At 39.1% G+C, this 16,322-nt stretch overlaps 1 protein-coding gene across 2 annotated transcripts in view; it reads left to right on the forward strand.

Moving 5' to 3' along the window:
- Window positions 1-16,322, forward strand: part of cntnap2a (contactin associated protein 2a) — a 365,865-nt gene that overhangs the window by 135,177 nt on the left and 214,366 nt on the right. For both annotated transcript variants that reach the window (XM_035948975.2, XM_023272089.3), the window contains exon 2: window positions 13,763-13,873. In XM_035948975.2, coding sequence (XP_035804868.2) covers window positions 13,763-13,873 — 111 coding nt within the window. The remainder of the gene's footprint in view (window positions 1-13,762; window positions 13,874-16,322) is intronic.

Here is a 16,322-nt window from a genome sequence, read left to right on the forward strand (position 1 = left end):
GGTAGACATTACCACTGATGGCATATCCATGACAGGCAAAAAACTGACTGGTAGCACTAGTGCAAAGAAAGTTAGAGGAGGAATTGGAGATCCTTCAGTTTTTCTATGCCACACCAACAGACACTGTGCAGCAAATGCTTGAAATATGAACATGTCATATCTGTTATACTGAAATGTATCAATTACACCAGGTCCAGGAGTTCTGGGCCTTTTCAGAAGCAATCAAGTTAACATATGCTGATGTACTTTACTGAGGTGTACTGGCTCAACAAGGGAAATGTCCTGGAGAGATTTTGTTCAGTTAGGAGCAGAGGTGGAGAGATTCAGAGAAGATGGCAGATGAATGTTCATGAATTCGACGATCCAAAATGGGTCATGGAGTTTGCAACCCTAGTGGACATAACAGGAGCTGAACATCCTTAACCTGAAGCTCCAGGGCCCAAGTCACCTCATCACCGCAGCTTATGAAATTGTGAAAGCCTTCACTCAGCTCTCTGCAAGAAAACCTCAGTCATTTCACAGCATGCACAGCACTTGTGGAGGAGAGCACGGCATTCAGCAGCAATGAATATGCCTCTGCTATTGAAAACGTACTCGAGGAATTTGATCAGCATTCTGCTGACTTCAAGGCACACCGTGACATTTTCCAGCTGTTTGCAGACTCCTTCTCAGCTGATGTGGAGAGCGTCCCAAGTGTGTTGAAAGTGGAACTTATTGACTTGCAGCGCAATAGTGAAAATAGCTAAAAAAACTAAATTCAGAGGGGCACATGGGAAAGTAGACGTGACTGGACAATTTGTGAGAGAATTACCTCCATCCTTCCCAGAGCTGTCCAAAGTGTTCATTCGGGTAATGTGCCTTTTTGGCAGAACATGTCTGTGTGAGAAACTTTTCTCAAATATGAAGTTTAATAAATGCAAGTGCAGGTCCAGGCTCAGTGATGCCCATCTTGAAGCTGTACTCAGGGTTTCAACTGTGACCTCCATCAGGGCAAATGTGGCTGAGCTGTGTGAGCAGCAGTGCTGCCAGGTGTCTGGCAAGAAATAGAATAAAGTACAGATGTACTCCAGGGATGTGCTTGTTAGTTCAGTGCAAAGTTTCAATAAGTTAAGATAAAAAAAGCCAGGAGAAGAGATGTGCAGTAACTGTTAAAAATAAACCTGCATGGAGACAGATGTGTTCATTTTTCTGGTCGTTGCTAAGTATGATGAAAATGTGTAATAGAAATATATAAAAGCACATATTTAGAAATGTATTTTCTTATAGTACTTTGAACACAGAAAGCCTCCTCCTATGAGATGACAACAACACAGCAGTGGGCCGCTGTCAATCTGAGTTCGAGACCCCTGCTAATGTTCTCAAATGAACTAGACATATTCATCCTCCCCTCCACCCAACATCCCTTTCAAAAGTGCATCAAAAACACCAGAGGAGTCCAGCCAGGGGGGCATCCTGTCACCACAGACCTCCCATAAACTACCCTGAGGCTCCATGGATTTCCAGTGACACAGAGAATCAGTCATTGTGAGCACCCCTTTAATTACCAGGATAAATAATAGATGAACCTATATAACAGAGCCACAAGGGCTTATTGAGCCAGCTAGGCTAACTGAATCGTACACCACAGAAGGTCGACAAATACATTATTGGACAAACTGAAAGAAAGGAGTTAGCTGATGTTATGTACAACAAACTGACTGCAAAGACTTGATTGTGAGAGAAACTGCCAGAGGAGGTTGGCTAGAGAGAAAGGGGCATAGAGACACATGGAGACCTTGGTTTCCACTGATTTTTATGTAAACTGTAATTTGTCAAATTGTCAATTGTCACAGTGATGAAAAGTGGCTTTTGACATTCTGAAATGTTTGTTGAGTCCAAATGCTGTAAAATATCCATCCAACACATCATCTCATAAAGTACCCACTGGCCGTTGTAACGCTACCAAATGTGTGTATTCATTTTGGTAACCAGACACCATGAAATATGACGATTAGTAAACACCGAAGAACACTATCGGAGGAAGCTGCTCTCTGCATTTTCTGAGACTAAACACTGGAACCATATTTATTTTTGCACCGTTTCAAAAGTTAGTTTAAATTTCACTTGACAGTTAGATGTGAATGTAGGAAATGAAAAGGTATCTGTGTGTGTGACAGTGTGTGTGCATGTTTTAATGTCTGCCTTCATGTGGTGGTTGCTTCATCCAAAACATCTCATTATGCGGTCTGTGCTCGCATTGGCACAGGGCACCAGATCTGTTGACAAAAATTGTTTGGTGATGGTTCCAAGACATGAAAAATTAATCTGGACCAAAAAATTTAGATTAACAGCTCAAGCAAAGCGTTGGCAAGCCTGGGGGTGGTGGTTGGTAGTTGGAGGGTGGTCAGGAACGGCAGAGGATGAGGAGGATGGAAAATTAAAGAAGTCATACTGAAAGAGTATAGAGTGAATGAGCAGCATGAGCAGAGATTTTGTGTTTTAATGCAACATCTTCCAAGAAGGGGAAAGGAAAATCAAGCTAATTACATCTTAAGATTCACCCTGTAACATGTAGCAGATGTGAGGAGAGGCAGAGAAAAGTGAAAGGAACGATTAAAAAGAAGGTTGAAAGAAGCGCCAGAGGGATAAAGAATCTTAAAACAAAGTATCTTACTCACCGGCAAAGCAAATCTAATCACACATACACACATGGCCTCACTTTTAACATCAGTTGCTATGGTGCACCGAGTTGCATTCAGGTGCACAGAGAATTTTTTACCGTGCATTTTGGTGCTGAAAATTACATTTAGTGTTTTTTAGGCTCTTTTTTTTAACTAATATAAATGTGTTGTTTTTACTTGAGGCCTCTTTTTTAAAGGGGTAATCTTGGACTTGCATTTAGTAGCTTGTCTATGCTATATTATGCGTAGTTTTATTCGTGTCCCTGACCCCAGGTTGCTTTGGTTTTCCGCTGCTTTGTGCTTAACCCTTAGATGCATGGGGGATTGAATCTACACTCTTCCATAAGTGGATCAAAAATTACCTGTATAAGAATCAATGTGTTTTTATGCCATTTTTGTCATTTTGGTTGAGAATAATACCTTGCATTATTGTTTGTATTATTTTTTTGTCCACACAATAATGATTTCACGTTTGAAATAGGTTTTTTTTCACTTCATAGCAGATTTTGAACATTTTGATAAAAAGAAAGAAAATATTCCACAGAACAGCAATAGAAGAACATGACCATCTATTTTGTTGACATTTTTCCACTCAGCTTGGGGTAGTAATAGAAATATTTCACTTTCTTTAAAAGTATAAAAGGTGACTTAAAATTTAAAATGGAATGATATATAAATTAAAAAAACATCCTTTATGTGTAATAGCTGTTATATGAAATGATAAAACTTTTCATTACAAGGATATTGCAAGAAAATGACCTCACTTTTGACCCCCTCGTGCATCAAAGAGTTAAACAATGCAGAGAAGGTAGCTGCTTTTTCCGCTCTTCTCTGTCACTGCGCAAGCTGAATTGAGTGAATATATTTTGCTTTTATAAGGCTTGGATTCAGAATGTTGATGCTGCAACAGCAAAAAATTGTCAACCTTGCTTTTGCTGCACTCTTTGCAGAAAATGTAATGCACATTGTTGACCATTTTATCACATCTCAGTGTTTCCCACAGGCTGCAAATTTGCATAGCATAGTGGGTTGGGCAACGTGACTGATGTGCATACAGGGACTCATGCAGTTTAGAGTTGATAAGTATAATCCAGGCTGTTTTGTACATGTCCCTTAAGCATCTTATGTCCAGACTATCAGTAGATGATGTCATTTAGAAGTGTTCTCTAAACATCTCACATACATTAGTAAATGCTAGCTAGGCAGGTGGTAAAGAGAAGCTTCTTGCACGCCCTCATTTAATGCCATGCACGCAACTCATACAGGTGTGTGAGGCGCTTTGATGCAGGATTCACTGAAGTTGAAGCCAAATGATTTTATCTGTCTCGCCGGGCCTCCCTGATGCACATGCACTCACAGGCACCCTGTTAAATGTCAGGTGCGCCGGTGCAACCAATGTAAATATTTAGTAGCAATTCACAGATTTTTGGATTGCATGTGTGCTCAAATTGGTCGCACTCTGGGACCCTGACACACCATGACCACTATTTTACAGAGAGAGAAAGATGGGGAAAATAACTTTTTCCACCAGCAGCATTGAAAAACAGCTTAATTTTGACACCAACAGTAGGGATGAGACTAGAGATTTCATTTGAAAATGAGCATTTAAAAAGAGTGTCTCTTTAAATAATCAATACATTTATTTTAGTAATGGGAATCACAGCTATTTTGCAACACTGACTCCTGAAGGAATTTCTTTTCTGTTAAAATAGGATAAGCTCTTCTTCTTCAATCTCTCTTTTTTTTTTCCTCACAACAAACTTTTTATTTAGAAATTTTGAGATTTAAATGGTCATTTTAATTCCCACTGTGGTACTATGTGAAATGCAATCAAATGGGCTCCCACCCTGAAGTCTGGATGATTGTTATTCACTCCACTGCCATCTGCTATTTCATGCCACAGGACTGTGGGAGCCCTGAGCACAAAGGTGCATAATGAGACTTTGTACTGAATTTACAACAAAACAGGATGTGTAATACACAACTGGGTACACACTGAATGACACCAGAACTTTGATATATGCGATTTACTGAATGAACGTGTTCTACAGTGTCAGGGAAATTATTTGTTATTCATTCTGAGGTGCAGCAGGAGATCTGGGAAGAGGTGAGTCCCGCAGTCAGAAAATCATTTGTGCTTTTTTTTTTATCATTATTCTTTTATTTTATTTATTTATTTTACCAGATATGAATGTTGTGTCAGTGCACCATTTGTAGACTAAAAAAATTCATTGCAGTGAGTGCTTTGCATCTGTGTGTCTGATTGGTGTTTTCATTTCTTTTGGTGTTGCTAAGCACTTGACTACAAAACGGTGAAGATGCACTCCATCACTGTCGCATCTTTTATTTACAAAAAACACAATGTCTTTTACGTCCTATATTTCTCCTTTGATTTGTGACGTGAGATGCAAGCTGCTTTGTAGCTTTTGTTGCTGCGATGTGTTCATAGACTGTGGGAGCTTCCAAGACTTCAAGGTCACCTGCTTAAGAGAAAAAAAAGAAGCGTTCTGCACTGTTTGGCAGCTTCAAATTAAAGCTATAATCCTTACCTTTAACTGCTGAAGATGTGTTTTCTTCTTTATTTCTTGTCTTTGTGCTTTTTAAAATGTATTTATTTCATCTAACCTACTGAAGTGTCCATGCCGATCACATTTCAAACAGTGTCTCATACTGGCATAATTTCCAGCATATCGATGTAATCAGGGACAACGTATCTTGTGTTTACTTCGCAATTTTTGTCAAAGGCTGAAGGCACTGGCAAATGGGAGGAACAACCATCTGTAATGCCAATTAGAAGGGCCTTTTCTATGCTGTGGAACATCTGTTAATTTGTGTCCTATACCTCTTTGTGAAGCCCACTAGGGAGCTGCTGTCGTGCAATTTCAGTTGTACAGGACAACATGCACACGTAGCTGCTTGCTAATTAGCAAATGGCCACTTGACTGGTTTTTAAACCCATTCTCTGTGACCCTAAAAGAAATGAGTAATTTCAAGTAGTTTGGATAGCAATTTTAGCTTCGGCGTTGCTCTAATTTGCAGTGTTTGCCCTGTCCAAATAATGCAGATATGTCAGGCAACTGTACAAGACAGGAATGGTCATTCAGTGCAGATGGTTCAGAGGTTGTGTGGCAGTCACAAGGTGTCAGAAAACAAAGAGTTTCTGCTGTTAATGACTTGTTTACAACAATATGGTTTGTAGGCCATCAAGTGAAACACTCCTGTTTTTCCTGTTATAATTAGATGAGAAATGAAGAACGCTTATCAGCACATTAAACAGGTGGACATTTCAACCACATTATATAAGTGAATATTCATATTTGTTTGGTCAAAAAATGACTGATTAGACCCTTAAGGCAGGCACTGTGTTTTACTCATCAAGTGAGGACCTCCAATTATACATGCTGTAGTTTTATTAACACGCACAGTGTTTGTTTTGGCAAACGTTCTACATGTTGATTCTCACCACTGAATTTTTACTGAAATAGCTGAACAAAAACCTTTCCAAGACTGATGGAGATCATCAGACGAAAATAACTGGACTGGACCACACTGACTTTATAAATATTGCAGAAGAAATTGGGTCACTGGAGGAGACTTCTAAAATAAGAAAACACAATTTAGCTTAAGCCCAGCCTTCTCCAGAGGTACTTTGTCAAATTGAAATGTGAATTTGGGCAAAAAAATGGAAAACAGAAAGCAGAGGCCAAGGCAGCTCCCAGCCACACCAGAGACCAAAGGCATGCACAGACGGAGACTCACATTCAGGCTGCATCTCCATGCAGCTGTTGGCACTTCTGACAGCTTCCACTGTGTTCATGACATGGGTCCAGAAAAAGCCCCCAAGTCCCCAAACTTCAGCGTTCAGTGTTGTTGAGAGGACAGACTTGACAGCACCATACCAAAACTCCTCACACAATGGTTTCACATTCATTAAATAAAGATAGTAGAGTTTTCTGTTGTATTTTTTCCCAGTCTGCTCAGCAGTGTGGTGAAAAACTTTGAATGTTCCGCACCGGCTGACTGACTTACTGACCCAATTGTGAAAACATGCGTGGGAAAGGTGAGGGTAACAGACTTGCTTAACAAATCCATCCATTTTCCCCCCTCTTCTTTCTTATCTGGCGACTTAGAAAACATGCAGTGACTTAGACCGTAGTTTTGAGCACTAATTCTTTCTGCAGGGCTATTTGTGAGAATGGCCGAAGTGGCAGGCATATTTTGAAAGACTTTGTGTGTGACAGTTCCTTGTGTTATTATGATACATTCTCCATGCCAAAGTTTTGTTTTGTGGCTGTGATCTATGCTTTTGTGCCACATAATCTTTAGGATGTCATGTATTTCATCCTGGATGTATTATGCTCTATTTGTATCCAATTCCTTTTAGCTCCAGAGATGTGGCAGTGATGTAAGGCCCTTTGAACAACTTGGCCAAACACCGTCTTCCTGTGGCTTTGGTCCCACCTGGCCACAGCCAGCTGACACATTTCCTGGTTGCTATTTTTCCACATCCTAGTTATTTACCTACCTGGAAATGTCACTAAGAAGGCTTTGGAAGGCAGCCATTCCCTTTGTTCTCACCTCCCATATTCCATCTGTCTTCTGTTTTTTTTCATCCTATCTATCTCCTTTTTATCCTCCCTACATATCCTATCTGTTCCTCCTCTCATATCACTCTATCATGCGTACAACTATCTCTCGGCCACCTGGGAATAGGCTGACATTTGCACTCGGATATTGTACTCATTTGCTTGCCCTAAAGTACCTGAACATACAGAGCCCTGCTTTGCACTTGAGACATCGGCAAATATCAATGGCCATGATCTCACATTCAGGTTCTGAGCATATGATCATGTGGTCTGCATTCATGAATGTTTTCTACATTTTTTCACCAAGCAGGTGCTGGTCACATCCTGAGCAAGCATGCGGTATTTTTGTTGTTTAGGACATGAGACTGTGCACCCAGTGTGTCCATTTGTGCAGGTGTGTAATCCTAATAATTTTATTACTTACTTTATATGCCTTCATAATCTATTTTCTTGTATATTACAGGGCTACAGTATGTGTGCACCAGCTGGTTTCATCGGGGTGTATCAGTGAATAATTGATGGATATGATTCGAGATCTCTTTCAAGGTTTAATTAGCAACAAGAAAAACACAGTTGCTGCCCTTTCCCACACACATACAATATACCTGTGTGAGTAACCCCGCTACCACTGCTATTTAATCATCTCAAAACGATGAATCAGTGTGTTGCAGTTGTAGATTCAGGTGTAATCCTTTAGGGTGCTGAACAATGAGAAAACAGATAAAATTAGATTTATTACAATGAAGATCAAGGCTACAGCTGAACCCAAATGATCCATTTATTTCTAAAAGTCCAAGTGTAATCATACAGATAGCAGTATGTAGATGGCATTGTATTTTTAAGTTTTGACAGTTTACATATACAGTACAGTAAATATATTATATAGTAGATACTGAGATATTTAAAGTTAAAGACAGTCTCCCACTCTTTGGGGTAACTGTGTACTCTTTTTTGGTCTAAAATTCACTGCAGAAAAATTCCCTTTAGACCCCTATGCTAAAATATCCAGGTTTACAACAGAAATAAATAATTTTACAGTCTAGTATAGAAAACAGTTGTGGTCTCTGTAGCAAATTTTCTTATTCATTACAACGGTACAGGCAGTACATTTTGATCAAACTCATTTGTTTGTATTGTAGTAGAGCTTAAAGTGAATGAAATAAAGAATAATTATTTTTTTAAGTTGTGCTTAGGAGCGTGGTCAATTTGAGTGATAGACTAGTCTACCTTAGCTCCACTCATGCTCCACTTCTGCCCACTTTTAGATTATGGGTTTGTCCATCTTTATATATAGTCTACTGCAAACACATTCAAATAAAATGAGTTCAAAGTAAATTGTATTACTTTATTCAAACACAAGCCACATACGGCAACAATTCAGCTTTATATAGATGTCTAAAGTCACAAAAAGTGGGTGTTTTTTTTTTTGCTCTTTTTTCAGATATTTCACAATATGTCGGCTTCATTACAACAACGCTTTTTTTCTGCTGTGTCCTTGGTTCTTTATTATCTTCCCATCATCATGAACAGACCAGCAATTCTATTAGTAGAGATTAAAGATGAAAAATGTTTGCAAAACAGTGTGTGGTTCTAACCACACTTACATTCATCAGATCTGATGCAAATCACAACAATGCAAAACCCATTATAACATCCTCTAACTATATGCTTAAGGGAAGCCAACAAATCCCATGATAACTAAACACAAATCGCTGCTTTTCTCATTCATAATAGAATAACAGACCAAGAATTAGCCAGCTTGTGCATGTGTGTGTACTGTATTTTACACTGCAGACAATCAGTTGATTTATCACTGAAGTGCTTTGAGTTTGATAAAGAAGCTCAAACACTATTTAAATAACTGCTGTGATGAAGTCAGAGTGTAGTACACAGTTTGGTTCCCACTGTCAACATAGACTGAGGCGCTGTAGGGAATGGCCAATTTTCACAAAGAAGCCTCATATAGACAGTAAGACATCCATATTTTTCTGTTTTTTAATTTTTTAAAATCTTTTTTTCTATTAAAGGTAGTCTTGGGACTTTTCTGACATGAACTCCATTAATCTGTCCTCTATTACACAATACAACCTCATACAAAAGCAGTAAATTGCTGAGGTTTTGAAGCAGTTGGTTTTCATTGTGGGAAAACGACTGAATTCCTGACTTTGTCTCAGAGCAACGTGAACATTTTAATTATAAGGAGCCATTGTGCATCATTAGGATCAAGAAAATGAAATATTTAATTCTAAATGCATTGAATCGTGACAGGTGAAAGTACTGTATCTCTTCTTGCTTGTGGCCCCCTCATGAATAGAAGCAGTGTGATGGAGATCCAACTCAAAGTCAAATTGTTGCCCTTAGAGGTGTTATGTGCAGAATATAACATCAGACATAAAATTTAAATACTGAATAGATATACATGGTGAAGGATGCCACCATATGAGTGATTATTACAAAATTAGTAGGGGAGAAGACTGGGGAACTGGCACAACCAGTAGCAACAGTAGAATTAAGCTGTAGAGATGCAAACAAGTGCAAGGAGGACAACTGAACAAATGCAGATCAGGTGATGCCAACTAATGTGTATTTCAAGCACATGCACTGCCATAGCAAAATCAATACAAGCTACATGTGGGCAAAATATATGCAAATATTTTCTGTCACTTTGGAAATACATACAGTAATATCGCAATGCTGCCTCAGGAGGTGTTACCGTTATCGCAATTAGAGACTGTTAAACCTTAGCTTCTAGAGGTGTGTGTCATTACCGCTGTGCATATTCACGTTTTGTAGGCAAAGCACATTTTTATCTCGGCGTGTTTGCAGACATAATAAATTAAAGAGTGCATAATGTGTTAATTTACAGGTTCATAATTTTATTTTGAGGGTCTACTAGAATAGTTTTGCATGCTTTAATGTCCAAAAAAAACACATTATTGTCCTTCTATACATGACTGCAGAAGAAATGCTGCATTTAAGTTCCTGTTTCTTTTATATTGCCCTCTTTAAAAGCCTAGTCTGGTCGGATTAATTTAAAAAAACAAGGCCAAATACCTTTTTTGTGTGGGTACCCTAAGCCCAGATGGTGTGAGAGTAGGTGTTGACCTTTAAGAATTGTCAGGTATTAAAAAAAACAACTTTGAATCTCAACTGTACATTTTTAACCGGAATCCAAACGAATAGATTCCTGCAAAAATTGATATATTATACAATGGACAATATTTTAAATTACCTAATGACCATTTATTTTCCACATGTATGCCTTCAGTGAATGCTAAAAAAAGTCAGCTGAGTTCAGGAGACACAACACGCACAACAGCACAAAAAGGGACATGACGGCCAAGTTCTTGTTTACTGCTTTGAAATTGGTCTTAAAGTTTTGTCATTTCTGACTGTCCCATTTCTGATTACAATTACAACATAGGTCTGGCCTGTGGGCATGCGATCAGTGCTAATGGCAAGGTTAGCTACATTAGCCATGCGTAGCAATGCTAAGGAATTTCCTGCTAGTTTTGTGGCATTGTCATCAATAATACAAGCAACCCACTGGATCTTCAGTTTGTCATTTACCAGGGGTGCATGAAGACTCTTGTGTTCACTCTTTTAGCCATCAGCAACACATTTGGCATCCTTTACTTGTAGCTGAGATGTTTTAGAGGTAAGCCCAGTTCATGCTTTCCATGTCCGCTTGTCTTCAAGGCTACGTGTGACAAATTTGCTCTGTGGACATCTGTGTGCACCGCGCAGACTGCACTGCAAGTACAGCAACTACACAGTCACCAGGAAAACAAATGGTGCTTATGGCAAATGCTTGCAATGAAGAAAGACGATGGTCATTATGCACACTTTTTAAATTCATCATTAAAACACTGCCAGACTTTTGAGGTATTTTGATTTTGTCAGTAGGAAGTAGTAAAGTCATGCAAAAATTAAACTATGAATTGGTCTTTTGAGGTAGCAAAAGTGGCTCCAGTGAGTAAGAAACAATGGTACACTGCGAGGCAGCTGCTATTGTATCAGGACGTGCCAACCTACCTGCTAGGCGGACTTTATGCAAATATTTTAAATGATGATGTAGCTAAGTTACGTCAGAAAAGGCTGGGCAGCCAACAAGGCGTTACAGGCAGGTAAACAGCAGTGTTTTCTGTGGGATAGAATACCTCCCTTTGGTGTTGACTTTGAGCTGTGTAACTTTGCGCTTCTTTTAAATGCACAAAAGTTATATAACTCTAAGGAAAGTGACGAAAGAGATGTGCTGCATTATTAGCCGGGGTCATAACCATATTTTCATATTCTCATCACTAAAACCTTTTCACATAGTGCTGCCAATGTGTGAGAAAGAGAGTCTGTGTGGGAGATAGAGAGCCTTATTTTCACTAATTAAGGTGCAAGAATAATTTCCGAGACGCTTGAGCATGACCCAAAGATTTCTTGTAATTTCATGACCAGATGCTGCTGCATGAGAGGCGCACCTGTGGCACAGCTGCAAACGGAGATAAGCCGGGACACATCGCTAGGCGTGCTGGCATGAGTTGAAACCAGTGACATCGGCTCACCTAAGTCCTTCTAAAAGAATTGCTCTCCCTTGCATGGCATAAAAACATTTTTCTAATAGAGAAGGGAGGGACTGATAAAGTCACACTCCCTGAGCCTATTTCTTTGCATATCCCTGCTGTAGCGTATATCACTGCTCATTGTGTGGCGGTGAATCTGTGCGCTGGTGGATTTTACTAATATTCTAGTTTGAGGTTAATGTGCCAGAGATGTGATTAGTTTATACTTTAGAAAATACAAACCTCTCTCAGGTGAGGAGGTAGGCTGCAGAGCATTTCCCCGTCCAAACAAAAATGCATACACACATATTCACATTTTTTTTTCTTTTTATGTGCCAACCTGTAGCACAAACTAATACGTCAAACGAGCCAGTAGTCTAAAAAGCTAGCATGGTTTTGACCCTCACTCGGTGTACTGTACATGCTCACAGACACTGTACCACACATGCACAGCAGAAAAAACAATCCCATTTCTTCTAAACCTGACTCTCCCTTACACACACACACACACACACACACACACACACACACACACACACACACACACACACACACACACGCACACAGCGGGGCATGACAGAGAGCTATTGACTGCCTCTACCTGCCCTGACAGACCATTCACAATTTCTCTCTGCGTGAAACCTAATGTACTGGAAGAGGTGAGTGTGTTTGTGTGTATGAGTGAGTGAAAGAGGCAGAATGAGAGAGAGGAATGGGAGAGACTTAATGGCTATCTGTGTGTCTGTGAGGAAGATATATTTGAATATTTGCCTCATTTGATTTTTGCTGTCTTTGTGCGTCTCATACATATGTTGCAGTAGCTGCTTCCTTCGGTGTGAGAGCGCGAGCAGTTGTAGGTTGACTTTAAGGTCAGGTTGGACTGAGCAGCACCACACGGCTGGTCTTGCTGACTATTTTCCTCATGGCTACTCTGAGTCATTGGGTCTGCAGTTCATCCAGCGAAAGGGGTGGAAATGTGCGCTTCTAGTCACGTCTGCATGATTACATTCAAGGTTGTGTGTTGCAGGAAAGGCCACCAAATCAGCTGTAATTTGCATTAATTTATCATTCGTTTTTTTATGGAATGGATGGAGTTTTTTATAAGCACCCACATTCTACAACCAGCTTTTTAACATTCTAGCACTAAGGTGAGATAACTAATATCCATGCGTCTACTATATAAGTTTAACAAGAAAACACAACACTATTCACTCTCTTTTATTTCACTATAATAAAAAGATGGATCTGTCCACAAAAATGTTTTTAAGTTGACATTGTATTCATTTGACATAGACCCCTCTTTCTTTCATTCATTTAGGACTTTCGGAAATTGCCTGACAACAGATTCATCACCATATCAGCCAGATCAGACCCTTCACTGTTAAATGTTACATGGCCTGATTTGATGGAACAAGGGCTATTCAGAGATTAGCTGATGTAATTTCCTTTTTTTTTTTTTACCCCAATTTTCTGAAATCAAGCATGCATTTGCATTTGGTTACAAGGCCAGATTGCTTGTTATGGGTATTTTTGCAATGCTCTAATGAGATCACCAGTGAGCTAAACAATGTCTTGGTGCCCTTGTGGTTTAAGTCGGACTGACCTGACTTACTTCTTGCCCTACAAACATTTCATGTCACCCTTCAGTTGTGCCAGTGCTTCTACTCTTATGAGCAGATTTCTTTTTAGACAATGCAGTGAAACCATGTGAAAAATACAACACTTCAGGTGTTTCATCTATCATGATTTTGAATGGCTGGGAATTATTTTATAAACTCTCTGTGCGGATAAATGTATATTTCCTTGAAATACATGTTATACATACACTAATGTTTATCTTTTCTTGTGTTTCTTCCCACCGCCCCCTTTATCTTTCCAATTTCCTGTCCTTTTGTCTCTTCTCTCCTGTTCTGTGCCTCTTATCCCCCTCTCTTCTGTCTTCATATTCGTTCCGTCTCCACAGAGAAGTGTGATGAGGCTCTGGCCTCTTCTCTGCCTCACACAGCCTTCACCAGCTCGTCTGTCTTCTCCAATGGGTACGCACCTGGATATGCCAAACTCAACAGGAGAGGAGGTAAACACATGCACACACACACGCACGCATGCACGCACGCACACACACACACACACACACACACTAAATGAATAAATAAATAAAGAACTGTTTCCCAGGTAGCGGTGATTTTAATGTTTTGTGTCTCAATAAAAACTAAAGTAAAATAAGATGGATGGATAATGTAAGTGTATATGATATATATATATATATATATATATATATATATATATATATATATATATATATATATATATATATATATATATATATATATATATATATGTATATAAGGGCTGGGACTTTAACGCGTTAATTTCGATTAATTAACTGCCGTTAAAAATAACGCGTTAAATATTTACTTGCGTACTTGGCGAGAACAGACTTGTGAGTCGGACTCCAAAGTATGGACTTGCGAGTTGGACTCTGAAGTATAGACTTGTGAGAACGCATCGAGGGTAATGTGCAATTGGAACACCAGCGTACTTGATGACGTCATCGCCTCGGTTCATCTGCTCCGGTTATTTTCACCATGAAAAACAATGAAATGGAACAGATATAACACAGTCTTGCATGTTCACGTTTTAATATTAAAACAGTTACTGTGTATATATATTCAGGTTTGTGAGATTGTTATACATCTTTTTTTTAATGGTTTAGAGCCACTGATTTATTGACAGCTGTAGTTTGTGATGAACTGAACCATCTCATTCTCAGTTGTATCAGTGGATCCACAAAAACTTTTCAGAAACTGATTGCTAAAAAGTTATTAAACCTTCATGAGGACACCTAATAAATAGGGATGGATGATTTACAGTTTTATTATTAACATTACTAAAATACATGAGTCTACATTCTATATCCAAAGCTGATGTTTGTCCTCCAACATCCAAATTTATAGTCTGACAGATACACAAACATCACTACACTTTCATGTGATCACCAGGACTTCTGTATGCACTGAACATCATTAGTAATTAATGAGAGAATATTTCATGTCAACTGCTTTACTCAGAATCTGAATACAGGTGAGCTCCTACAGGGGAGCTCTACTTCTGCCTGTCAGGTAACAAAACAGAAACCTTTTCAAACATAAGCAGTGTCTGATCAAACAGTTCTGATGTTAGAGGAACGTTTACTTCTGGCTTCAATAATTCAATTCATTTTTTGAACACAGCTGAATAATATTTAATTTCAAAATGTTGCTGGTCTAGATGCTGAAGATGGAGCTGCTGATGTTCTGTCTGTGGAGTCTCCCAGCAGTCAGTGAGGATCTGGGTTTCTTCAGATGTTCCTCCAATAAAATATTGCTTGAATGTTATTTTTAATGTACAGTAACAGTCATAAGAGTAGAACAAAGTTTTAATACAGGTAATGAAGACAAGATAATAATTCAGAAGGACACAGACAGCGACCGAGTAAAACATTAACAATATTATGTTAGGAATATTAACTTTAACTTCTTTCAAGCCCATTTTTCTCTGAACAATAAAAAAGGGTTAAGTAAGAGAACGCAAGTACGGACAAGTACGCATAATGATGGCCTATGTCCTCTCTTCTATTTTTCATCTTTTCAGCACATTGTCAGCCTTGATTGAATGTCTCACTCTACCTCATATTATCAGGGTCAGACTAATTCTTTTGACTGTTTTCCATCAGCCAGTTTGTCCTCTTGGTCAGTAGTATCAGCTAGCTAAATATCTAGCTTCTACTGCTGAAAAAAGCTGACATTAGCATAGACTAGCAACCCTGTTACTATGATTAGAGTAGGGATGGCAAACAACACAGAAAACATGGAATAAAAATGCTACCATTGATGTGGAAGCTGAGCCAATCAAGCCTTTGATAGTTTATTACCGGTACTCTGCCCCTACTAGGATGTAGAGCTGATTTCTAACTTGGCTAAACAGGTCCTTCAATAAACATCCGAAGTCAACAGGTATTCACTGTCAGAAACACTGTGAAACTACAATATAGAAATAGTAAAAATAAAATTGTACAGAGTGTTTGACTGTTCCTTTCACATCAACAAACGCTGTCATTAATTTGCACAACACAAATATATGTGCTCGAATTATTATCAACCAGCAAAGTACAGATATAACAGACCCTAAAATATATACAACATAAGAGCAAATATACAGTACAGAAATGGTTCATGGTTAAAGACCTGCTCTACACATGATTATTGCACATGAAATATGGATTGCACTGACATAAATATTGCACTTGTAGGTGTGTGATATTGTCATTCAAGGGAGGAGGGAGCCGACATTTGACAGCTTGGGGATAGAAGCTGTTTTTGAGTCTGTTGGTTTTGACTCCAAGTGTCCTGTAACGTCTACCTGAGGGGAGGGAGAAGAAAAGAGAGTGTCCTGGGTGTGAGGGGTCTCTGGTGATTCCCCTGGCTTTCCTCTGAAGTCTGCTGGTGTAAACGTCTCTGGGGGGAAGTAGTGTGGTCCCAATCACC

The sequence above is a fragment of the Amphiprion ocellaris genome, chromosome 22, assembly GCF_022539595.1.
Source record: "Amphiprion ocellaris isolate individual 3 ecotype Okinawa chromosome 22, ASM2253959v1, whole genome shotgun sequence".
NCBI lineage: Eukaryota > Metazoa > Chordata > Actinopteri > Pomacentridae > Amphiprion > Amphiprion ocellaris.